Consider the following 25,078-nt stretch of genomic DNA (forward strand, 5'->3'; position numbering starts at 1 on the left):
TGGCAGATAATTAATTATGCATAGTTAACAGGAGACTGTTTAACAGCAACAACATGTTGGACTTGATCTGGTTTATTAATTAGATCTCAATGCCTTAATTCAGGAACATTCCTTTTTTCATGTAAACAGATGCTTAAAGTTTGTTAGCCATTACAAGCAGCAATGAAACCGAAGCCAAGAGTAGAATTTGTGAAGTGGCAGCCTTTCTACTTTGGCCAAATTCTCCGGATAGCTCATAACCCATGAAAAGATGAGCTATTTTAACAAAGGGGAACAGCGAAGGAAGAAATCCTGCTGCTTTATAGTTACTCCCTTAGGACATTCCTGGGCAGCTACCTTTGGGTAGAAGTGCAGTTATCAATTTCTGTTAGAATTCACCTTGCCCTGCTAAGGTACTATAACAAATTAGGAAGCATCTCAAGTCAGTTAATTGTTCTTTTGAATTATATAGATGGAAATCAATGGATCAAACTCAATTGCAATCCCATTATGGGAACTCAGTTCTCGGAACAGTGAAAACAACCCCAAGAGATAAGCTTTTTGAATAAGCTGCCTGTAGATCTGATGCTGTGGTGCCATTTTCAATGTTTCATCTTGATACCGACATTATAATAAACGCAGAGGTCTCTCCCAATATCTGGTCAACATCTACAATGAGCCATTCTGCTATTAAGGCAGCCTGGATCCAGAGTGTTGAGAAAGACTGATCAAATAGTAAAGTCATCCAGAAATGAAACAGGTATTTTTAGCAATTAACAGAAATGAACCAATTTTTACTTTTTAAGATATATGTTCCAGTGGCAAAAATGTGTGGTCAACGAAACTGTTTCTTGGGGTTTAAATATCGATAACTATTTTCATCCTGAGATATAGTACAGGGAGTTTGAATAAAAGGAATATAAACCCCAAAAGGTACAGTATACACACCAACACTTTTGAGAACAAAATCGCTTTTAATGACATTTAAGGCTAGGTTTGGGTTCTCTTTAATACTCCCAACAGTTTTAAAAAATCATGCTTGTTATCTAATTATTAGGCTGGTTTTCTTTAATTCAGCCAGTGATGAGGGATCTGGTTGTGATATCTTACCAGAAGAGCTTTGAATTACAGCAAGTACAGTCACAGACATACAGAGGAACTGCTCCCTGACAGCAGGATTCGGAGCTGTGCATGCAATTACGTAGGCACAGCAGCTACAAGGGAGAGTGGAGAATGGAGCAGGAACACGGAAACAGGCTCCCATGTCTCCAAAGACCAGCTCCACCTCCAAGTAGTACACAAATTTTGCAATAAGCACACCAGGGAAGACAGCCTTGACACAGGCAACAAGCATAAAAATCTGGGGAGGCTGGTGAGGTGGGGTGGGGAGAGAGAGACCATGCCAACAACAAACAGGAAAGCCTACATACAAGTCAACCTTTCTTGCCCACTGGATAATTCTTCCCAATCAGCCTGTAAGACACAAAGGTTGTGGAAAATAAAATACAAAAAGTTTCCCGGGTCTCCTAAACGGAGGGACTGTTTCCTTTTGATGCAGCAGGGAATGAGCAAAGGTTGGGCTCACTGAATTCAGAGTTGGAAAATCCAAGATCCTCCAATCTCCATCAGCAGGTTCAGGTAGAGTCAATCTATACATTTACAGGTTCTCCCAACACCATAAAAAGGAAGAAGAAAAAAGGTATACATCTAAAAACTGGCACCCTTCTTTCCCTCCACCCCTTCTCAAATACTCCTGAGGGTACTGTCCAGGCCTGAAGAGAATGTCCACCAGACTGACCATCTACTCTCTGCAAGAACGACTCAGTTGTTCTAGCACAGGGGAGACAATATTAGCCCAAAATAAGAGAGGCATTATTACCTTCTCTGTTTACACAGAGATAAATCAATGGGCAGAGACATGTGGAACTAGTTATAGATATAATTATTTTTATGCCTTTCCTACCCACTTCTTGAAAACAAGAGCATATTTTCCCACTACACTTCCCCCCCCCCCAAGTGGAATGACAGGCACGTGAATCTTCTTGGCAGTACCTTCCAAAGAGCCTTGATCTTCTGCTGACAACAGCTAGCCGCCTTTCAGATGGAGCCCTTCAAGCTGTGAATTAGAGTTTGCTCCCTGCCTTACATGCCTTGCAGCACCAAAGTGGGAAACCAGTCCACCTGCAGATGCATCCAGGCTTTGGCCTTGGTGAGCTGAGCTCAAGCTGATTGAAGAAACAAGATGGGTCTTTCCCTGCATGAGCTTCCTTTCAGACACTGTCAATCAATCCCTTGGAACAATGACAGAGATGGCAAAACCAGTGTCAAGACCACCAAATAATAACTTACTGCAATTCCTTATGTGGCTTTGTACACACTGCCAGGAAGAGGGGGGGAGGCAAAAAAAAAAAAGGGGGGGGGGTTAAACAATAAAAGAGTTCCTTGCAGGCCTTGGTGAATTTTTAAAATTGTCCATGTGGAGCACTTGGGGGGGGGGCTGCAGATACCACCCCATCTCTCCTTTCCCCGAATCCATTTGATTCTATTTTCACATCGCCTCCATCTCCGTGCTACACATAGTAGAAAGCCTTCCAAATCACAGTCTGGTCCACTGCAAACAGAAAAAAGCAATGAGTAAAATAAGCTGAAAGGCCTTTACAAAAAGTTACATATTTATACAATTCAACAACATCAGAGTACAAAAATTAAAACAGATCAATACAGTACACGAACTAATAAAACTATTAATACAGGGGGAAAAAGTAATCAGAGGGATCAATTTAAAATGCCAAGGATGGTATGTGTATATATTTATTTAATATGGTCCTGAAATTATTTCATGGTTAATCCCGGTCACACATTCCTAAAAGGGAAAAAGCTTGGACTTCAGAATTTTGTTAACTGGGAGTGGGAGTGGGGGATAAATCTATACACCAGTGTGTTGTTTGCTTCACAGGATGGCAGTTCTGATTTGTTTGCTGCTCTTGTTCAAGAACTGACCTCAATAGTTTGATTGCGGATAACAGACCCCCAGGCAGTGTTGCACTTAACATGGTATGCAGAAGCAGTAGCTCAGCAGCAAGTGGTAAATGCTTAGAATAGAAGCATTATGCTCTCCTACAGTAGCATTTCACAGAGCAGTACATTTATGGAGTTGCAAAATGAGAGCCAGTGGCAACTTACAGTGCCAACTATATTTTGCATCCGCTGAACTTATCTAGTAACTATGAAAGTCCTACATTTGGTTTTCATTCAAGCCTTCTTCAGGCTGTCAAGTCTACCTTTTCACTCACTTACTGGTGAATGGGTAAAGGGTCTCCAATGTGGGGTGAGGACTACAATTGCCTCTGAGTGTTCCAAACTCATTCATTGGCATCCTTCAGTCTCAAGAGACTATGGTATCGTGCTCTGGAAAGAGGTCCTAAAACAGCATCTGGTGTGACTAAAAAGGCCAATTTGAGAGTGGCAATCCCTCCCACACCGAGCTCAGATACATTCTGTCCCCTGCACCTGGTTCCAAACTGTTACACCAATTAACAGTCATTAATTGTGATAGCTTAACCATATGCAAACAATGGATCTCATTAAGATACCACTTCCTTGATCACTGCTGAGCCGGAAAAAAAAGAAAACTGTCCTTTGCTGACACAGTGGAAATTTACTTACCAATGTAGTTCATTGTTTAAGTAAAAAGTGACTGTAGTACTATTTACTAACCTCAAGATGATGCTGTGATTACATCAATGTTTTGATTTACAAAACATGGCGATAACGGAGAGAGTGGGAATTATAAGCCTTCATATTCTTTTTTTTTTTAGTTTCAAGTTTTTTTAATTTTATTTTACAATATATCCGTATCAATGTGTGAACAGTGTGGCACCTGGGTATCATACATTTTAGTACAAATAAAAACAGTGATATTAATCATATTTGTTACATTCCTCAAGCTTATGTAGTTTTTGTGTTAATACACATCTTTGTATTAAATTATACTTTCCTTATTTCGTTATTCAATGTTTCAATACGTTATTCCAATGCCAATCACAATATTGTTTAAGCATACATAATACTATCATTCACTTTCTAATCTTCCCTCTTATTACTTTTGTCTTATTGTATAAAAATGTGTATACTAATATTCCCCCTCTCTCTTATTTCTATCCCCATTCTAACTTTTAATCAAACCACCATTATATTTAAAAACAAATCCTTTCTATCCGTCATCTCTTGACTGCTTTAAAGCTTTGTTTGTTTTTTAACTTGCCTCCCATATTCCTCTCTTGGATCTTATCCTTATCTGCATCTACGTCCCGACTATTCATTTTAAACATTTCTCCCATTTCTGCCCTTTTCCATTGCCTAGCTTTCAAAATATCTACTACCCATGCCCCTATCTCCCTTTCAAAAATGTCTTCCTGCATCTCCAGTTCCCTTTATAAATCTCTTAAAATGTTTTCCCCTTGGTTTATTTCATCAGTCATTGTTGTTTTTGTTATTGTCTCCTTGTCATTTTGTTTTGTTTGCTGGTTAATCTGTTCTGCTTTTTCATCTGCTCTTTCAATTGGCTCCTCCTTTTCCTGGGTATCTTGGTCACTCATTGTCCTTTGTATAATATTTCCCAGTTTTTTGTCTATGCCATGCATTAATTTCTTAATCTCCTTGTGGTTTCTTATCAGAATGTCCTTGATGCTTTGAAACATCGATGCCATTTCTTCCCAAGTTCCACTCATTCTTTCTTGATGGAGCATCTCATTTTATTTTAATAAGTCCCGCTCTTGTCTAGTGATTCAAAAACCTTATATTCAAGCTTAAAGTTACTCCCCCCAAAAATTCAATGTTCACAATTTTTTTGTATTCCATAGTTAATCAATCTGTTCCTTTAAATAGTCACAGAAGCTTTCCAGAACCTCCTTAAATCCCCTTTATGTGTTCAATCTTATATTATGGCATTCAGGGGTCTCTTTAATGAATATATCTTCCTTATTCTCATATTTAAATCTCCAGTAGTGACGTCGTAGGTGCATAAAACATATCCTTGTCAAAATTTTCAAGGATTTAAGAATATGTTATACTTTCCTTTCATCAACAGATGGCACTCTCAGTTTAGATTTCAATGTTAACCAGTTTTAGTCAAATAATCAGTCAAAATATAGAAACAAAGTTAGTTTTTTAGGTAAATAGTTCCAGTATTTTTAAAATGCCTTCCCAAAACAACGCCTGCTCAATTTAAAAGTCCAATTTTCTATATTTTTAAAAGTTTTTTTTTTTTTGCTTTTCTCTCTTTGATTCTTTTCTTTCAATTCTGAAGTTTTTCTCAAAGTGCTTAGTCGCTGCTTTAACAAATAGTTGTGACCCTCTCTTTTCCTGGATTTTTTCCTTTTGGGGTTAGATTTTAAATAGAAAAGAATCCTCTCACCCAGTTCCAGACACTGTTCACTAACTCTGCTCCAGCACCAGTCTTAGGTGTTCCTCAGCTGCCCCAGCTTCGTGGCAGCCATCTTTAGGCCGCCTCTTCTCCTCATCGTGGCTGAGAGGGAAAGAAACCCCAGGTCCAGCAGAAGAGTTGCAACTCTCTGCGGTCTCACAGAACGCCCCTCTTTGCTTCGCTGCCCCGCTTTGGCTCTTTTCGGAGCCCACCAACAGGGAGAACTTGACCCAGAAGCAGGGAGTCCTGCTCCTCGTGTCCAATCTCGCTGCAACATTAGCCAGAAGTCCAAGCCTTCATATTCTTGAGTTCCCCAGGTTAGGGAAATGAATTCATTGGATTTGTAGTATATGCTCATTTGCTTATAGTACAATATTGTAGATGCAGCCCAATCTCTATTATCTTCTTCTGTTTTAGATATAAGAACTCTTTCACATGGGCAGACCTGCTGGTCTCACTATTTATTAATTATGCAGAGCACAAAGGCTCTCAAACTTCTATTTACATGCCAGCCCTGCTCTGTGAAATGTCATAGGTACACGCTTACTTTCATCCACCATAAATTCGAAAATAAGAATAGCTGTTTCTCTCCCACCCATTGGTGATTTGATACAATAACAGTGAATACGATCATCAACCAAATTGGTACAGTGATTAAGGTACCAGGCTAGTAACCAGGAGACCATGAGTTCTAGTCCTGCCTTAGATAGGCATGAAAGCTGGTTGGGTGTCTTTGGGTCACTCACCCATCTCAGCCCAATCTACCTAACAAGGTTGTTGTTGTCAGGAAAAAATAGGAGAAAGGAACATTACATATGCCACCTTGAGTTGTTTATAAAAATAATAAAGGCAGGATATAAATAAAATAAATGTATTTGATTTGGGTTCAGTAGTACAGAGACTAGTATGTACATGCCTAGTTTAACTTTTTGTTGTTGTTGTTATTATTTAGTGTAAGATCAGAACATGACAGAAGTGAAGTAAACCCAATTTAATCCTTTATATTGTTGCAATGGCATACTTTTCGGAGCTATGAAATGGGAGAAGAGCTCAAGTACAGCATACAGTTGAGTCAGTCCCAGAGAAATGTAAAATATGCATACCTATAGGTGAGTACTGTACTTCCTCAAGGCAAACTAACATAATAAGGCACTCCTCTTAGGCCTGAGTCACCTGTGCTGCTGCTAAGCTCAAAGCATACTCTTCTCACAGCACACGTGGGTATCGGGTGCCTGAATGTGCCCTGTGCCCAACTCTTCACAAGCTCATGTGAACAAAAATGGCTCAAACACTAAGGCAAAGACCGTTAAAATGATAATGTCTCCTTCAAGTGGTTTCACCCTAAAGAACACGAGACCCAGTTTGGTATAGAGGTTCAGACACCAGGCTAAAAACCAGGAGACTGTGAACTCTAGTCCTATCGCCATAAAAGCCAGCTGGGTGACTTTGGGCCAGACATGCTCTCTCAGCCCAATTCATCTCACAGGGATGTTATTGTGGTAAAAAACAGGAGGAGGAAGGTATATTTGCCTCCCTAAGTTATTTATAAAAACAATGTAGGCACGTTTCTAAATGTGTTATATAAATAAAATACATATACACGTATAAAACAATGAGAAAGTAAGAGCGGATACAAAGGCAGTGTGAACAGAGAGGAAAATGAAGAACTCCATAACCTCCTTTGTGTTTACTATGTGCCGTGCTTTTTGCCTTATCTCCACCTTGGTATAATTCTCCAAGCCTTAGAGAGAGAGAGAGAGGGTCTTCTTAGAAAGATCCTGTTTGACATAAAATCAGATCCCACTTATATTATAACTAGTTAAGGGAAAACCAACTCCCGTCCCTCTCCTTAAGGGAGCGCAAACCACACCTAGATAAATATTGCCAAGTTATGTTCCCCTCAGAGAAAAGAAAGATTTCAGGCAGGCCAGGGCTCTGCCTTCAGGACACAGTGTGAGTATTTGCAAAGGATGTAGGAATGAAGACACACTTGGCCGACACTGGCTTTTCTCCTCCCCTCAGCCTTTGGCAGTAGCCTCTCTCTTAGGCCAAGCATTTTAAAAAGCATTTGGGATTAATCTGCAGTTTCAGCAGTGAGAGCACAGGAAGTTACCCCCACCCACCCCATCTCACATCACAGCCTACAGGAAATACTGAGACATCTGGATTATTTGCACATCTGGACACATACAAACACACACACACACACACACACTTTAACAATAGCAGCTGCCCTAGGTACATTTAAGAAACTAGGCCTTCTGGGGAATCTCAACTGATGAAACTTTACATCCATTCACTTCTCAATTGTATTTTTTTTTTTTGAAGGAAGTGTTCTTTTTATAAAGGAACACATAAAATAATATAACCATAGAAGGAAGAAATTGCTCTGATTCATGCTCATCTGCTATCCTCTCTCCACTGAGATTCAAGGCTATACAGAATAATCTTAATAGTCATGTTCAGAAATTTAGGAGGATGTATCTATGGCTCTATAGGCTCTATAGGCTCTAATGTTCTCCAACAACATTTCCACAATCATGTGGCCAGCATGGCTATACACCAAAATCATACAAAATGCTGTTACCTTCCCACCGAAATAGTATTTATTTATCTACTCACATTCGCATGTTTTCGAACTACTAGGTGGGTAGGAGCTGGCTGGGGCAAGTAACAGGATCCCCAGGAACAGAAACGTGGCTCTTGAATCTTGAATCTTGACTGCCAGATGACAAGCTGGGCACCTTTAACCACTGAGCCATCACAATTTGTGTGTGTGTGTGTGTGCACGTGTGTGTATTGGCACCTGACTCCTGAATAAAAAAAGAGTACTCTGGCAATGAAGAGTTTTTCTTCTAATTCTATAAACTATGTACAATGTATCTCCAAATGCCATTTTCTTCTCTTAGTTTTCTCCTAAATAACAAATACACTGGAGCGGGGTGGAATCATTCCAATATGTTATCTATTTGTATTTCAACCACAGGTCTCAGAGCTTGAATTTTAAATATCTGGATTTTGAGTGCTGTTAGGCATTAATTCCTCCCTATAAAATCTCTCAAATAGATTCTGACCACCAACATATACATTTTGTTCTGTTATTATTAAATCCAGGACAAACTTTGGCTCTTTAAAGGTGACTTCATGCAGCATCCAAACAAGAAGCACAATGTATTATCTAAGGCGTCCATTCAAAACCTGGAACTACAACCATCATCATTCCCCTTCAGAATCATCAATGCTAGTTAGGATGATGGGAACTGTAGCCTGAGCCCTAGCTATAGAAGATATATATGACACCTATCCACAGAGGAAGACAGGACTAAGATATGGGAGGGCAGCAGTGCAAACCTCGCCTAAGAAAAGCAACAGAAATCATACGTGGTCAAACCTGGAAAGCAGGAGGAGATAAGAAAAACAGAGGCAAATAAAGTAGGGTATCCAGGTTAGAAGAGAAGCAAATACAGATGCAGGCACTTTGTTTCAAATCAGTCCCATGGATAAAGAAAAAAATGGACAATGTCTCCTCATTCGTGACAGTGTTCTAATTCAAAACATTTCCCCCTCAAGAAGTGTAGTAAAAATAGACTTCCTTTTGAGGAAGTGGCCAGTTTTGCAACCAGTGACAAGACACATTCTGTCTTCTTGAAGGGGATCAGACTCATAACACTGAGAAAGGCAGGGGTTGGGACCATGCATGGGTCCAAGGGAAACAGTTTTTCGGTATATAATCTGAGCAGCCTTTTTCTCTAACAAAACTGCTCCTTTTCTCTCAGTGACTCACCTTGGTCATGATATTACACACTTGCAGTTCATGCAGCCTGGACCACTTTCATCTGGGGGATTCAATTTACGTAGTTTGTGCTGCCGGATCTCTCGCACTAAAGTATAGAAGGCATCTTCGACTCCCTGCAACAAGTCAATGAAGTGTTTTGAACATCATGTAATTTGCGTGTATAAGCAAACGGAAAGGACATTTCCAAGAATAGTTAAACATATGTTTTCTACTGCTGCTGAGTTCTGAATGCATTACTAGAGCTAATCTAGGATCTGGTTCAAAGACGTAGCTGTCCTCCTTCTCCTCAAAATACAAAAAACAAAACCATGTAATTGTGAGCTGGTAGACGTTATAGAAATAACTGGCAGAATTGATAGATGTGACAACGGTGTGACTGTTTACCAAGTGTCCCTATTTTGAATCCAAACCATAGACTCAGAGTTGATTGTTTCAATTGGCACAAATACATGCACTTGGGCAGAACAGTTTGGACAAATGGCAGAGTATAGAATACCCCCATCACTGTTGGCTGAACAATTGCCTTTGTTACTGCTACTGACAACTGCTAAACCTGGTTACCTGCCAGTCATGTCCCAGCATCACCTTAATGGAACAAAGCCACTCTTAGTCCAAACTTGCTGAAATTTTCACTTTTGTTGCCTAGTGCTCAGGAACCATTAGCAGAAACTACACAACCTGCTCAATAATTACCAGCTGGAACCCTAGTAACCCAACAGTAAATACACATTATTGGCTAAATGGAGCTAAGGGCCAGCTCCAGCCCAGTTAAGTCAGGCAACCACAATAGGCTTATATAACCAAAGAAAGTAAGCTGAACAGCCATCTGTTTACACAATTCAGAAAGGTATGTAATTTCCTTGAAGGGGCATGGGTTGGACATTTTTCAGAAGAGATAGTCAGCAAAGGTGGAATTTAAACCAAGCTTTGGTAAGTTTCTTTGCTTTTTATTACTGCACAATTCAAATCCAGGGCCAACAATTCAATACAACAAAACTTCAGCTGGTTGCAGAAGCAATGCAGAGGAGCCAAAAAGTTTCCCTTGACTTACAAGGACAACAATGAAAAGTTCAACTTTTGGAACTTCTGGAAGATAGCTTGGTTTTCACCACAGAAACACCCTGAAGATTACATCTTGCAAGTATGGAGTAGATTCTTTTCTAGAGTGAAGGTAGAAAAAGTGAGTCTGCATTGTTTGCACTTTCCTCCCCCCTCCACTCCAACCTCAGTATACCTGTCTAGTTTTGGCTGACGTCTCTATGTATGGAATCCCATAGCTCCGAGCCAGCTCCTGGGCTTGCCGTGTTTCCACAGTCCGGGCAGGAAGGTCACATTTATTCCCCACCAACACCATGGGCACATCATCGGAGTCCTTCACTCTCTTGATCTGCTCTCTGAAACACAGAAAACAAAACTGGGACTAATTAACGAAAGCCAACATTTCTATACATGGGCCATGATTTTTAAGAGCTTAATGGCATAAGAGTATGATAAACCTAACCTACAGAGAGGTCGAGTTGAGGCATTATCATCCCCTCATTGCCTTGCGTGCAATCATTGATGCGTTTGTCAGTACAGCTTTTAGGCCAAAATACACCACATTCCTCCTCTGGACACTGTTTGCCTCAGAACCTAAGTACATGGGATTAGTCTCAATCCCTGCTTCATTCCTCCAGTAAAACCAAATTCTCCAATTCAAGTAAACCAGGTAGGGAATTACTGAGGTCAGAGTGTTCACATTTAAGATTTGTTCATTGTTAAAAGACCGGTTTTCCTGTTCCTGGAAGAAGCTGGCATCTTAAAGAAAATACAGCTGATACAATCTAATTAAGCAGAGTATTCATTTATGCAGATAGGGAGGTGTTGGGGCAAATCCTGTAACAGGAAGAATTGGAAAGGCAGATTTTATAGGCATCAAGGCCACCAGCTGTCCTTCAGAGTTCTTGCACATCAGGAACATAAAGCTCCCAGAAGATCATTGCAAAGGGAACAGAAAGGTAAGCTTTCAGGACAAATAAAAACGGGAGTATCCTAAAATTCTCATTTGTATCCCCAGGAATTTTGTTTTACTTTTGCAGGAGACTTTAAAAATTCCTTGCAAACCTTAAGACATCTCAGAGATATAATTTTGTTAATTTGCTACAGAAAAACAATAGCCCAGATTCCTATGGTACCTTAAGCACTGCTATCTTTCACAATTACATGAGGCAGAATGAATTTCAGATTGTGCAACTGCATGAACAGATTCAAACTATGAAAATATATACCCTGATGTATTTGTAACCCTACAAAAAGGTATTGTGTTTGAAACACCAAAAGCCTCAGAGTCTTATACAGAATCTCTCATACTAACTAGGCTTGCCATCACACTGTATGCAAAATCATGTGTAATCTGCAAATATGTGGCAGAGAAGGCAGAATAAAGATACCTGCTTGACAATGTAGCAAAAAGTCCTAAACTATCACCAACCTCAAAAGGAACAGCCACATGGGACAGAGAAGTTCTCTGATTTTCTACTCTTTATTTTAATAATGTTATCAAAAGTTTTAAAAAGAAGAAAAACTAATACAAACTAAGGTCAGGAAGGAAGAAAAAAAAGAAAAAAGAAAGAAATCAAAGAGAAAGCTAAAATGCAAGAAAAGAAGAAAAAAGAAAAGAGAGAAAAGAAAGAAAAAAGATTTCCAAAAGTGGTTTCTAATCTTCTTTACTGCAGTTACAAGTACAATTATAAATTTACCTCTTTCTTTAAAATTACATGTCTGTCTTCTGTCTAATTATCAAATCCATAAATCACAACCTCACTTTTTAATGTTTTCCATAAAAAGTGCACAAGGGATTTCCAGTCAGCAATAAACAGTAACTGTCATTTCCCTAATAAAAGAAATCTATTTAAGCCATTTCAGCAAGTTTCACCACTTTAATTGGCCATTCCTCCACTGTGGGTAATACTGAATCTTTCCATCTTTGTGCATAAAACAATCTTGCTGCAGGTATCACATACAAAAAGAAAATTCCATGATTTTTTTCTCAACTGTTTATTCATCAGTTTATTCAAAAGACTGACCTCTGGCCTTAATTGTATATCAAACTTTAAAATCCCCTGAATCAGTCTATATATTTGAATCCAAAATTTTCTAGCTTTACACCACATCCACTAAGCATGATAAATTCCCCTTCTTGTTGTTCATGTGCATTTGAAATGCTCCGATTTTGTACTCGTAATTAACATTTCCCACAACAACTGATAACGACCAAACCTTCTATCCATCACAAGCAGCAGTGCAGGTCACAAAATAGCAGAAACTGGGTTGATGTAATCAACTGGTGGTTACTGATAATTTCCTGGTAATGGCTAATCTCTTTGTGGAAATTGATAGATTCTTAACATTGTGATTTCCCTGACATAGCAAGTTCAGCAATTGCAACTTCTGAAAACATGTCAGTTAAGGGCTGCGGTTATCGTAATTCAACCTTGACATTTCTAGCCGAATTTGCTGATCCAGAAGCTCTGAGTGTGGAAGATTTAATTTTTTCCCCTCTGCTATCACATAGTTCAAAAGTATTCCACCATAGGAGGGAGATCCTCCTTTCTTTCTTCCCTGAATCATGATCTCGTTAGCCATCTTTTTTTCAGTTCTACACATGCTGCTCCCAAGATGCTTTTATTGTAATGGGGGGCGGGGGGGGGGGAAGGTGTCCAGCTGTCTAACCTCATCACACAGAAGCAGCCCTGAGTCATGGCCCTTTTCCTCCTGCACCATAATCTGGACAGACACGCCATGTATCTTTGCTATTCTGATTTTTTTCCTGGTCTCTTCTCTCTCATCATACCCACAATCATACCTTCTTTACAGATGACATCCTCTTACAACAACATTTGAATTGAACAGTGATCAGGCCTCCCTGAACAAGGAATAGAGCACAAATCCTTTGTCGGAACTCAATTACAGCTTCAGCCAGCCTGGAATCCAGATCGCCAACCAACCTGGCTGCCTTACAGGTGCAGGGAAAAGTTCCCTTGTTCCCCAAGGAACAAGCCTGGCCTCTTTTACTCAAACGAGCCACCACTGAGCTCCTTGCTTCACAATAAGTGAAGCAAGGACCCAAGCGATAAGCACTCAGGCTTATCAGAGCCAATTAATTTCCATTAAGCTTGTAGATTTTCTAGGTGATTTGAGCAGTTTTTCTTCAAGGAAAGCTATGACTATAGGTAATTCTCCAGTTACCACCATTCATTCAGTGATCGTGCCTACCTAAGGATGGCCCTGAACAAACGGTACTTAGGCCAAGTCTCTGAAGTTATGGCTGTTGTAGTGCCCCTCTGGTCATATGATCAAAATTTGGACACTTGTCAGCCCACCTACCACAGGGGCACTTCAACGCCCCCATCCGCCTGCTTCCGGCTGCCCTGCAAGCAGCAATCTTCAATGGCAGCAGCACTGGGGTTGAAACAGAGGCTCCAGGCCTTCATCAGTCTCAGTCATTTGCCACATACGCCTCCCCTCCGGAGCTCTACTTCAGCCCCAGTGCTGCTACAGCCCCAAGCACCTCCCCCAACCTGCCTGTGCTCTGCTGGCCCTGCCACCATGCACTCACTGGCCCTGCGCTCACAAAAATGGATTGCGCAACTTGGATAATGGCACAAGCAGCCTCAGGGAGACGGTCTGGCACAGCCACACATAAGTCCAGGTCAGGAGCATTTCAGCAGCAGCAGCAGGATGGCAGCAAAAGTCACCTGGGGATGGTAGGGACAACAGAGCGTAGGGTGGGAAGGACAGCAGAGGTGCTGGAGAACAGGGCAGCCAAAAGGGCAGAGATGGGGGGGGGGAGAATAGATGGGAGGGGGAGTTGAAGAAGAGTCCTTACATTACCAAGGCTGGGGGCGAAGTGGGGGAAATAAGTTGGGAGTGGGATCGGGGTGAGTCCTTCCCTAACAATCTTTGGGATTCAGTTATCAATATCAATGGGGAGTGTCAGGATTGCCATCACTGAGTAATGCAGTCACGCAATGTCATGCTTTACAATCACATTATTTAGTGACAGAAATGCTAGTCCCAATTACCATCGTCATTTGAGGAATACTTGTAACATACTTCTCCCCACTGGTGAAATGTAAAATTTGTTACTACCGGTTCTGTGAGCGTGGCTTGGTGGGGGAGGGGGGTATGTGACTGGGTAGGTGTGGCCAACTTTTTTTTTTTTACTTTTTTTAAAGCAATTTTTTACAACCTATTTGGGTGAATAGGTTGTAAAAAAATGCTTTTAAAAGGTTAAAAAAGGCTCTGACAATCGTGCGGCACAGCTGTGATCGTCAGAGACTTTTTTTACCTTTTAAAAGTAAGAAGTAACGACACCCGGGTGGGTGGGCGGAGCCTTGCGCCACCATTGCTACCGGTTCTCTGAACCACCTGCCACAATCGCTACCGGATCACCTGATTCAGTCCGAATCGGGAGCATTTCACCCCTGCTTCTTCCTCATGTACAGTATGTAGATTTTTTTTCTCTTCTTAGCAGTGAGCCACAGAAAAACATATACTATTTGTTTTATTTAAGACTACTAAAATCCTATTATCAGGGTAAAGTAATGTGCATTCCCTGTCTTACTTGAGGAAATATATTTTGTATGCAGCAATTTGGGAATTCTGTATGACAGCTATCCCAATTGCACCCTAATTGCTCATAGGTGAAAACTGACTATTCAGAATGGCCATGCTGACTAAGTATGATGGGGAAAGAATTCACTAGAGAGCAGTACAGGAAAACAGATACAGGAAAAGAAAAACAGGCTCCCTCTGTAGGCCTCCAATGGAACACCCATTTATTTTTTTACATTAATTTAGAAACACGGTGACAAACAGCAGAACTTAAATTCTTCCTACATCTTACCAAGGCTTTTTTTTTAAGACCCTTTGAGAAGCCATCCTTTTCTGATAAACTCGCAGTTAGATCCCTCTGCATTTTAATGATGTCTCTGAGAAATAGTATTCTTTTTTCGTACCCATGAATGCAATGGCCATTAAGCAACGAACAAACATGTTTCAGTACAAGATCTTTAAGAAGTCTAGAGGAATCAAGAAAGAAGTAGAATTCCTAACTAAAATGGAATGCATTACTAGGTGCAGGATTTTGTATCTGCTGAATTACATACAGGAAAGGAAGCTTGTGGATGTTCTGGTTTAGCCAGTCCTAAAACACAACCTATAGGAAAAATCAGGCACAGGGAGAGGGGGATTGGGGGGGGGGCATCTCTATTGACAGTGAAGATGGGTGGGGGCCATAGGATGTCAGTGCTCCTGGCACTCAGTTACTCGATTGATGACTTCTAAAAACAGCATCAGCAAAAGCGCACACATTGCTAGGAAAAATATTAGCAAAGCCTCAATCAACCTATCCATCTCTCTCTCTCTCTCTCTCTCTCTCTCTCTCTCTCTCTCTCTCTCTCTCTCTCTCTCTCTCTGCCCTTCACATGCAATCGATACAGGTTTCCTTCTCTTAACACGTACAGCACAGCACCCTTAATTAAGGACAAAGGGAACAAACAAGAGAGGATGTCTCCTGCTAGTCACAGCAAACATTTGAAGGCTCCCACCTTGGGACTTTTCCTGATTGACCAGCAATTTGCTTGGATGGCATCTCAGCAGAAATGCTGTTGGAAACTTTCTGCTTTGATCAGACCAAGAGGAGAGGCTTTTTATTTTTTTTAGGATGGGCTGAAAAAAGGGTTAGCCACGTATCCCCTTATTCCAGATGTCTGGAATAAAACAGGATACACACTGTCCTTCGCAGACAGTATAGGTGAAGGTTATTCTACTCACCTATACTGATGAATATCTTCAAAGGACTTGGTGTTGTTAATAGCAAAGACACAGAGGAAGCCTTCTCCTGTCCTCATGTACTGGTCTCGCATGGCACTGTATTCCTCTTGGCCAGCGGTGTCCAAGATGTCCAGTAAGCAGGTCTCCCCATCGATGACTACTTGCTTTCTGTACGAATCCTGCAGTCAGGAGAGAAGTAAGATTGATTAGGGGCGGTGTCAGCCATATTTGCTTATGGTTGTTATCCCTGACTGCTCCTCTTTTTGCTTCTCACAAACTTAGCTATTCACCATTCATTTCCCTTTTTGCAAGTTTTTGCACCATTGCCATCTCCATGGTTCTGACGTTGCTGCTCTCTATTCCTGCAAGCCTCTCTTCTTTTCTTTCACATGCTTTGCTTCTTGACCAAATCTCAACTACCTTCTCCCCAGCCCATTCTCCCCTTTCATTTGCATCGCCCATAGGTCTTTTCTGTGTCTCCCAATCTGCACCTGCTTTGTATAACATCCGTCTGCCTATAAATGTTCCCGCTGGAGAATTCTGGCTTGGCACAGCCCTTTGGGAGGACAATATCAAAACAAACTAGTTGCTTATAATCCATAGTTCGTGCCCTGGGACACATTACTCTGGGTTTGCTAGAGCCAGCAATCTGAACCACATCGAGAACCAGAGGCAAGGGTACACAAATTTTCGATGGCCAAGGAACCACTTTTATTCTGTCCCCCTCCAGTTATAATTGATAGAGGGCAGTAACATTTCAAAGACTTTTTTCTTTCCTGTTTTGAGGAAAATGGAGAGGTTGCACTCTCCACCCACATTTCTCAAGGTGCACTTCAGAGAAAGGATAAGTGTTCATACGATTAGTGTCAAAGCAGCAGCTTGTGTTTTAGAAGCGCCAGTATTCTCCCCTGACAGACAAGGTATGTCTTTGACACCACGCTGTTCAGGCTTTGCAAACCTATTTTCTTTACTTTAGTTAGTATGTACTTATCCTTTTAAAAGTAGCTGTGCCAAAGGAGGATCACAGTCATCTTCTTTGACCTGTGCACATATAAGCCGGAGAGTAAATATGAACGTGAGCAAACACTGGGTGGAGTTCATGAGCAATATAACCATGTCTTCCCCACCTAGCCATAATATTGTCCACCAAGATAAAATTATCTTGGGGAAAAAATCAGCATAGACCTATTTCTATTCTTCTGGGCTAGAAGTATTCTAATTCAAAAGGCTTTTCTCTATTCCTAAATAAAACATATACCCATATCACTTGCTTTACCTTTCATTTTAAAATTTTAACAGCATCTTTAATATTTAATGATTTTTTCATTTCTAATAATTTATTTAAAAAATTAACTACAGGGTTGTTTTTTTTCAGATGTTCTAAGAAAATGAAATGGTGACATTCACTTTCTGAAAAAGAAGTTGTAAGTAAAAGGCTAAATACTGAAAGTCCAGAATTAAGAGACAAAAATGTAACCTGCTACCGTAAAATGTTAAAAATGTTAACTACACACAAATCTCACTTGGCTTTTTTTAAAATTAAAAATACCTAATCATTACAATTCTCAATAGGGGGATTTTCTCAATGCCTTACTTTACTTTTTACTACATATTTCCTAGCAAAGCATGTAAAACACCTAATCATAGTGTCCCCTGTCTCTAACATATGCTTTTTCCTCTGGGTCTTTTCTCTATATTATGTTGCTATTCACCCACTTTGACTCAACAGAAAACTATTGGTGTGAAGCATCCTTACTGATGATCTTTTCTATTTCCAAGCTCGGTTACCTGATTTCCCTCCCATGCAGTGTGTTTTAGATTTTATCCACCCTGAGGAATCCTTTAGATTGTGCTGGAATAAAAGAAAAAATACCCTTCAAGACTGGTGCAATTAAGGACAGCTTAAGCCTAGCTTATTTATGAGCTGGGAATGAGATGAAGACAATGTCACAATGACACTCTCTTTGACTGCCAGCATGGTCTACTTTATGCACGCTGCCTATTTCCTAAACTTGAATCCCCCGTGGGAATAATGCAAAGTGTAATCCAACCTTCCATTTTGTTTGTGTGAATTTTCATTGGGTTTCACCTGCAACAATGCTGTCCTGCAGAATTTGCTACTTAACTTGCTTGAAAAAAAGATCTTAAATATCTTAATTGTTCAATACATCTTACACAAGTTAACTTCAGTGCTTTAGCAACGAGTACATCCCTGGCCTGCTTTAGAAATGCACTGAAAACCTGTTTTTCCAATGAGCCTTGGGCCGAGGTGTTTTGTGAATTGGAGCAATGACTGATGAGGGTTGGCTGAAACTGAGCTTTATATGCTTCCCCCACTGCATGATATCATTGCCATACTTTTTGCATTTTGACTGTTTGCACTGTGTTTTAAATGTAAGTTCAGGGGTGAAATGCTACCGGTTTGCTCCAGTTCGGGCAAATCGGTAGTGATAAAAACTACCAATTCAGGTGAACCAGTAGTAAAAAAAAGCTACCGGTTTGCTGGAACCGGTAGTTAAAAATAGTTACCCATTCATCCGAACCGGTATTTCTGACGATCAGCTGTGCTGCCCGGTTTAGCTTCACTAGAAAGCAGGAAATCCTGCTGTTCCCCTTCCCCTCGCTGTTCTACTTACCTATGAAGTCTTCTTTTTCCAGGCAAAGCACATTTGGTGCACATTGCACATGTGCATATAGTGTACTTTTGGTGCACGCTGAGCCTGTGTGCATGCAGCACGCATTTGGCGTGCACCACGCATGCGTGGGAAGCGAACCAGTGGTGATCCAAGGAGGATTTCACCACTATGTAAGTTGCCTTAGTCTTTCTGATCTGGCAACAATGTAGGGCAACTACACAACCAAATGAATGGCTGTGGTGGAGATAAAATGAGAGCCCCATTGGACCATCTTGACCTTCCAGAAGAAGTCAAGCGTTCCGATGTTATTCCAAACGATTGTTTAAAAGAACAAAATGAAACCCTAGTGACATCTTTGCATGCTACTCCTCAACATCATCCCAAGGAGGAGAATAAAATGTCCCGTTCTCATTGTAATTTAACCACAATTTAGAATTATTAATTAATCTTCCTTCAGATGACATGTCAAATGAAGGTTAATGTAAAACAGAAGGAAAAATGTCAAGGTTCTTGGAATTTGATGAGGAACACAATGTAGGCAAACTCAAGGATCCCTCTGGTTTGATTTTGTCAAACTTGTATTATAGTACTGTACACCATATTATACAAAAAGTTGCCACTGTTCTTATGTTAAAAAACAAACAGGCCAAGGGCCAGGGACAATAAATGACTTCTAAGAAAACTGTTAAGAACTGACCTCCAAGTTCCTTTTAGAAACAGAAAGCAGGAAACTTTTGTAATCCATATGGCTTAAATCCAAGAGCTAAAAATACTTTAGATTTCAAATATACTTTTCTGTAGCCTATTCAAAACTGGGATCTTTTATCTAGGCACACTGGAACTACAATAACCAGAGTTCCCATGGATTTGTAGTACCCCTTGGTAAACAAATTCCAAAGGAGAATCTGGGACACAGAACAACGGAGCTGCTGCTCGGTTGGATACTGTTTTTAAGATGACTACTACCTGATTCTTTTATGGGGAAAAGGCATTTTATGTCTCTATCAATCATGTATTAGCAACCTCTCTTTATCGCTTGGCAGAGGAATGATAAAAATGGTTGCCCTGTATCCACCTTCGTTTACAGTGCTGCCTGCTTCTCTGTGGTTTGCTGTAGAAGGAATATGAAGTGGCCAAGCAAATTTGGTTCCATTTTCCTCAAAAAAACCAAATAGCAAATTCTCAGTCACATGTACTTCCGTTACACATCAAAAACTTAGGTGTGATATTTGAAAGCATCAAAAATAATATGGCAAGAACAGATCTAAAAAAGAGATATCATTTGTATATCAAAGACATTTATTAGATAAGCATGATGAATAATGACATAAGATGGTGTGGGCCAATATTTTTTTCTAAGACGAATCTAGACAGAGGAAATATTGAATATTAAAAAAAAAAAAACAAATTGCATCCAAGGGGAATTCTGTGAAGCAGTCTGGTGGAGACAACAGTGGCATTAGAACTATTTTTTATTTATGTATGAGATTTAGAGGCTCCAAAGTGACTTTGAGTGGCTTACATCAAATAAGAACAATCAAAAATAATTGGGGAAAGTTGGGGTTTGATATCTGGAAACATCCCCATACTGGCAAACAGAAGAATGGAGTGGGGGGATGAGTGCCCCGAATTTCGCAATTAAATATATATTAAGTCAAGGTAAGAACTTCCATTAACAACTGAATGTATCTGTGAAGCTACTTCCCAGCTTCTACAGATATACTCACATTTGGTTCATTGTCAGTTAATGACAGTATGTGAACATTTTAACAATAGATCAAATATAAATGTCACAGAGGATTTTTCAATTAAAGCAGCCTATGTGTGTAGCTTTCAATCGTTTAGAAACAAAAACTGCAAGGGCAGCTATTAGCCTTTAAAAAACTCCAGTGAATATTTTTAAAGTTTTCATCTCATACAAAGGGATTAAAAAATAGATCACTAGAAAACAGTCCATTTTTTTTTCTTTAGTTATTAAATAAATTCTTGGGTCTCTTGCCATGCATCTGAAACACTGATTCATCCAATGCATGATACAATAATTCCCAGATATGCCTCATTAGCAGATCATCAATTTATAGGAGACAGCCTCATTTCTCAGTTATATACAGATAGTCCTCGACTTATAACAGTTCATTTAGTGACCGTTCAAAGTTACAACGACACGGAAAAAAGTGACTTATAACCGGTTTTCACACAATCGTTGCAGCATCCCCAGGGTCACGTGATCAAAATTCAAATGCTTGGCAACTGACTCATATTTATGACGGCTGCAGTGTCCTGGGATCGTGTGATCACCTTTTGTGACCTTCTGATGAGCGAAGCCAATAGATTCACTTAACAACCGTGTTATTAACTTAACATCTACAGTGATTCTTTTAACAACTGTAGCAAGCAAGGTTGTAAAATGGGGCAAAACTCACTTAACAAATGTCTCTCTTAGTAACATAAATTTTGGGCTCAATTGTGGTCATATGTCGAGGATTACCTGTATGCATTCTTATTTATATCAGCTTGTAAATTTGAAAAAAGGGAAAGTTTATTACTAAATTCTCATGCTTGAACTTTAAAAAACATTTTTCTACAAAACTGTCCAGTCTTTTTTTTTTATTTCCTGTGTTCAAAACACAGCTTGTAATCATTAAACCATATCCATTTCATGGATAAACTTACAAAAGAGCTACAAGAGAAAGATGACACAGAGTACTACTTAGCATGGCAAAAATGGTAAAACTGGTTGGAGAAAAAGTTAGAAATACATTTGTAGGGACACTAAAGAATAAGGTCAATTTTGAGACAAAATTTTGAGTACCAATTAAGGAGTGTAACAATTTAAAGATGGAACGTACATTAATGCTTCACATGTAAATACGTAAATATACAGATACAGATAGATAAATAAGGGAAAAGAGTCTACTGATGTGACAACTTTAAGAGCAAGTCGTAAGACTTGATTGATGTTTGTTTGTTTGTTTTGTATGTTGTATTGTTGTATTTATGTTTGTTTGTACTTTTTAACTAATAAAATTTATTTTAAAAAAACCCATATCCATTTCAACTAATCATATAATAATAGCATAGCTTCACGTTCAGTTTCTAGTCATAAACTATGTTTTTTTTCTGCTTTGGCACTTTGTAAATCAGAAAACATTTGCTGAGAAATCTTGTTTTAAAACAAAAAGAAAAAACATTATGTGATTCCAGATGAAAGGAAGGTAATTACCTTGCTGGAGTATAAGACACACTGAAGTATAAGAGGCAGCTTAATTTTTGGGGAGGATAATAAGGGGAAAAAATCTGCCTATCAGGTATTCATCTGGCTAGCGTCCTTGGTCTGGTCAGCTTCAGCACATTAGTTTGCCGGTTTTGAGCCCGCACATTTTTTATCCCCTGCTTGGGGATAAAAAACAGCTTCTAAAGCACAGCTGAGAGGGAGCAGCAATGAGAAAAGCAGGCAAAGCAGGGGAGATCGCTTCACTTAGGGCTGAAAAAAAGCTTCTAAAGCCCAGCTGAGAGTCGGAGGGAGATCGCTTTGCTCGCTAGCGTCTCATTAGGGCTGAAAAAAGCTTTGAAAAAGCTACATTCGGAGTATAAGACGCACCCAAATTTTCAGCCTCTTTGGGGGGGGGGGATAAAGTGCGTCTTATACTCTAAAAAATACAGTACTGCCATCCAGTGTGAGGAAGAACAATTTTACACAGGAGAGGCACATTGCTGTTTCATTAGCTCAATACACACTCAAGAAATCAAAATAGTCTACGCTGTATTTGTAGTAGCAGGTGTGCCCCTTTAAAATTATAGAATTCCACATGTCTTAGGTCAGGGGTATCAAACTGGTGGCCCGCAGGCCGGATGCGTCATGCGCGGGCCATGCCCACCACAGCTCCGCAAAAGGAAAAACCATCGTTATACATTACATGATGACCAAGTGATGCTGCGAGTTTGACACCCTTGTCCTAGGTGAACAATTAAGACAGGTTTTCCTTCCAGCTGGAGTACCTTCCAGCTGTCTTGAACTCTACCACCTACAATTCCCAAAAGCAATGTGGGCTGTGAATTGGTGTATTAAAATCCAACACTTCTCAAGAGCACCAGCTTTTGGGGGGTGTGGGGGGAAACTACATTGAAATTTTTAGAAATGCTCAAAAGCTACAAACTGAGATAATAGTATTCTCTACCTCTATTACAGGCTTGGAAAATAAGGAGATTGAATTAAAAGCAAAAATACCTACTAGGCAAGTTGATCTGCACCAGCCTACATTATTACCTCCACTTTGTCGCAATAGGAAAAAAAATCTTTTTTCTGACCTCATCTGCTAAACAATAGGAGCCACACACATCTGGAAAACTGACCCACAGCACTGGCCCTTGAAGATGGAAGCTTCAGCCTGGCAATTGTGAACAGAAGAAGAGAAGAGAGCCAGATTCAACTGAGTCAAGCCCCAAACAAAAGCCATTCAGGCCCCCTCCCCAATTTTCTCATTTAATTTTGCTGATCAGATTTTATTACACTGCTCCCAACTGATCTTCCTGAGAACAATACAGGCTACTGTTTTGCAGTTCAAAATGACAAAACCAGACACTTAAGCCACAAAGCAGAGCCCGCAGGATGTGCAAGTGTGTGAGCATACACACAGAAAGAAAGAGAGAAAGAGAGAGAGGAAGGGAGAGAGAGGGGAAGGGAGATAGAGGGACGGAGAGTTCTTCTCCAGGCAGCCTATCCCTTTCACGAGCCTAGCTGCCTCCATCAAAGACAGAAGAATGCGCAGTGGGATGTTGTAAATGTAACCTTTCCACCTCTTTCTTTGTAGGCAAATTTGAAAAAGACACCAGAGAATGCTGAAAGATGCCCCAAAGTAAAAAAGCAGGCATGAAACACAACCTTGCAGCTAAGAACCATACCCAAGCACAATGACACTTTCCTCTAAATACCTATTTTTAAAGTGATATCAAGATATCAAAAAGTTCAAGGCTTCCATAAACAACAAAACAGTTGAAGAATGTCCTACTGTTCCTTTTAGAACCTACTCAGAGGGAGATCTGGGTTTCACAACAATAAGGCCCAGTTGATATACAAACAAGGATGAAGTCATCAAGCTCTCTTGGGATGAATTCACACAGCGTGACATCATCCCATCAGGATGCAGGTTCCAACACAATATGTGTGCTATTTCCCCTCAAAAATCCCCCTTTTCCGTATTTCTGTAATGATCTGGTTTAGCTATCAAAAAGTATTACAAGGTCATAATACCATTGGCTTTCCTTGGGGCACTCTTTGAGGTAGAAGGGTGAGCTACTTACAAACCAGAAGAATCATGCTGGGTGTTTCTCTTTAAGCATATGAAACTAACTACAAGAGAATAAGAAGGAGGATTCTCCGATAAGAGGGAGTTGTGAAGTTGTCAGGTTTCCACGGAGAAGGTGGAAGGGGGTAAGGAACACTTTGTATACTCTACTCAAGGAAATAGTGGGTAGAAATAGATGTAACAAATAAAAATAGAATTCCCATTAAGTGCACAGGGATAAAAGAATGATGGCTCTAACCTGTGCATTTGACAGAAAATTGGTCAAAAAACTCCCTCAAAACAGCCTCGGCCTCAAATGAAGACGAACTACAATGCTAAAGGTTGCCAAAAAAAGGGGGGGGGATAATCTTTCTAGTATTACTTTTCCTGCTGCAGTTACATATTATCCACCTCTTGTTCACGTTCTAAATATAGCAGATCTTGCGCAGAATTATTTGTCACATGCAGCTGCATTTTGAAAAGCTACCACCATCACAATCCTGCCTCACACACAGACAAGCTCTGCTGCAGATCTGGATGCCTGGGCCATACTATCCCACTCTGCAAAAGGGGGCCCGACTATCACTTGAGAAAAGAAGAATTCAGTCAATAAAAAGACAAGAGAACATCTGAGGTAACCATCACCAAGCTCTCAGACAAATCTCTCAAACAGTGGGAGGCCTGACGCACCAAGGCTGCTCCTCAGGCTGCAGCAACCGAAGGTAGCCTGGAGAAAGAGAGGGGAAGATTTACATGCTTACCTTCCCCACTTCAGCAGCTGACTTGAACCCACAAAAGTGTCCCCCTCCACTACCTCTTCTTCTACCAAGAAGGCACAAGAAAGAAACTCATCAGCCTCAGAGCTGACTCAACGAAGGCAGCAGAGGAGGACCTGGCCAGTTAACTGTTCTTTTGACTCTTATGCCCTCAGTCATTCTCTGGTTCTCTACACCCTACTTTTTAAAGCAAAAAGAAAAAAGAAAGAAAGAAAATGAAGGTATGTGATGAAGTACTGACATGGGGGAGCCCAAGTTCCACTTTCTGCTGGCCCCAAGGTCATGGTCCCCTTTGCATTTGTCCTTTGTTTGCCATTGTCTCATTAGACCAGTGTTGGGCAATTAATTTTCCTCAAGGGTCACAT

The 25,078-nt window shown here is 40.3% G+C and overlaps 1 protein-coding gene across 2 annotated transcripts in view; it reads right to left on the reverse strand.

Moving 5' to 3' along the window:
* Positions 1-957: 957 nt before the first annotated feature.
* HRAS (HRas proto-oncogene, GTPase) overlaps positions 958-25,078 on the reverse strand; it is a 59,992-nt gene continuing 35,871 nt past the window's right edge. For both annotated transcript variants that reach the window (XM_070932568.1, XM_070932578.1), the window contains 4 exons: positions 16,017-16,195; positions 10,435-10,594; positions 9,189-9,313; positions 958-2,590 (listed from right to left, as the gene is read on the reverse strand). In XM_070932568.1, coding sequence (XP_070788669.1) covers positions 9,194-9,313; positions 10,435-10,594; positions 16,017-16,195 — 459 coding nt within the window. In that variant the 3' untranslated portion in view covers positions 958-2,590; positions 9,189-9,193. The remainder of the gene's footprint in view (positions 2,591-9,188; positions 9,314-10,434; positions 10,595-16,016; positions 16,196-25,078) is intronic.

The sequence above is a fragment of the Pituophis catenifer genome, unplaced genomic scaffold (genome assembly GCF_029215685.1).
Source record: "Pituophis catenifer annectens isolate HBS135680 unplaced genomic scaffold, rPitCat1.0.hap2 SCAF_1, whole genome shotgun sequence".
Taxonomy (NCBI): Eukaryota; Metazoa; Chordata; class Lepidosauria; order Squamata; family Colubridae; genus Pituophis; species Pituophis catenifer.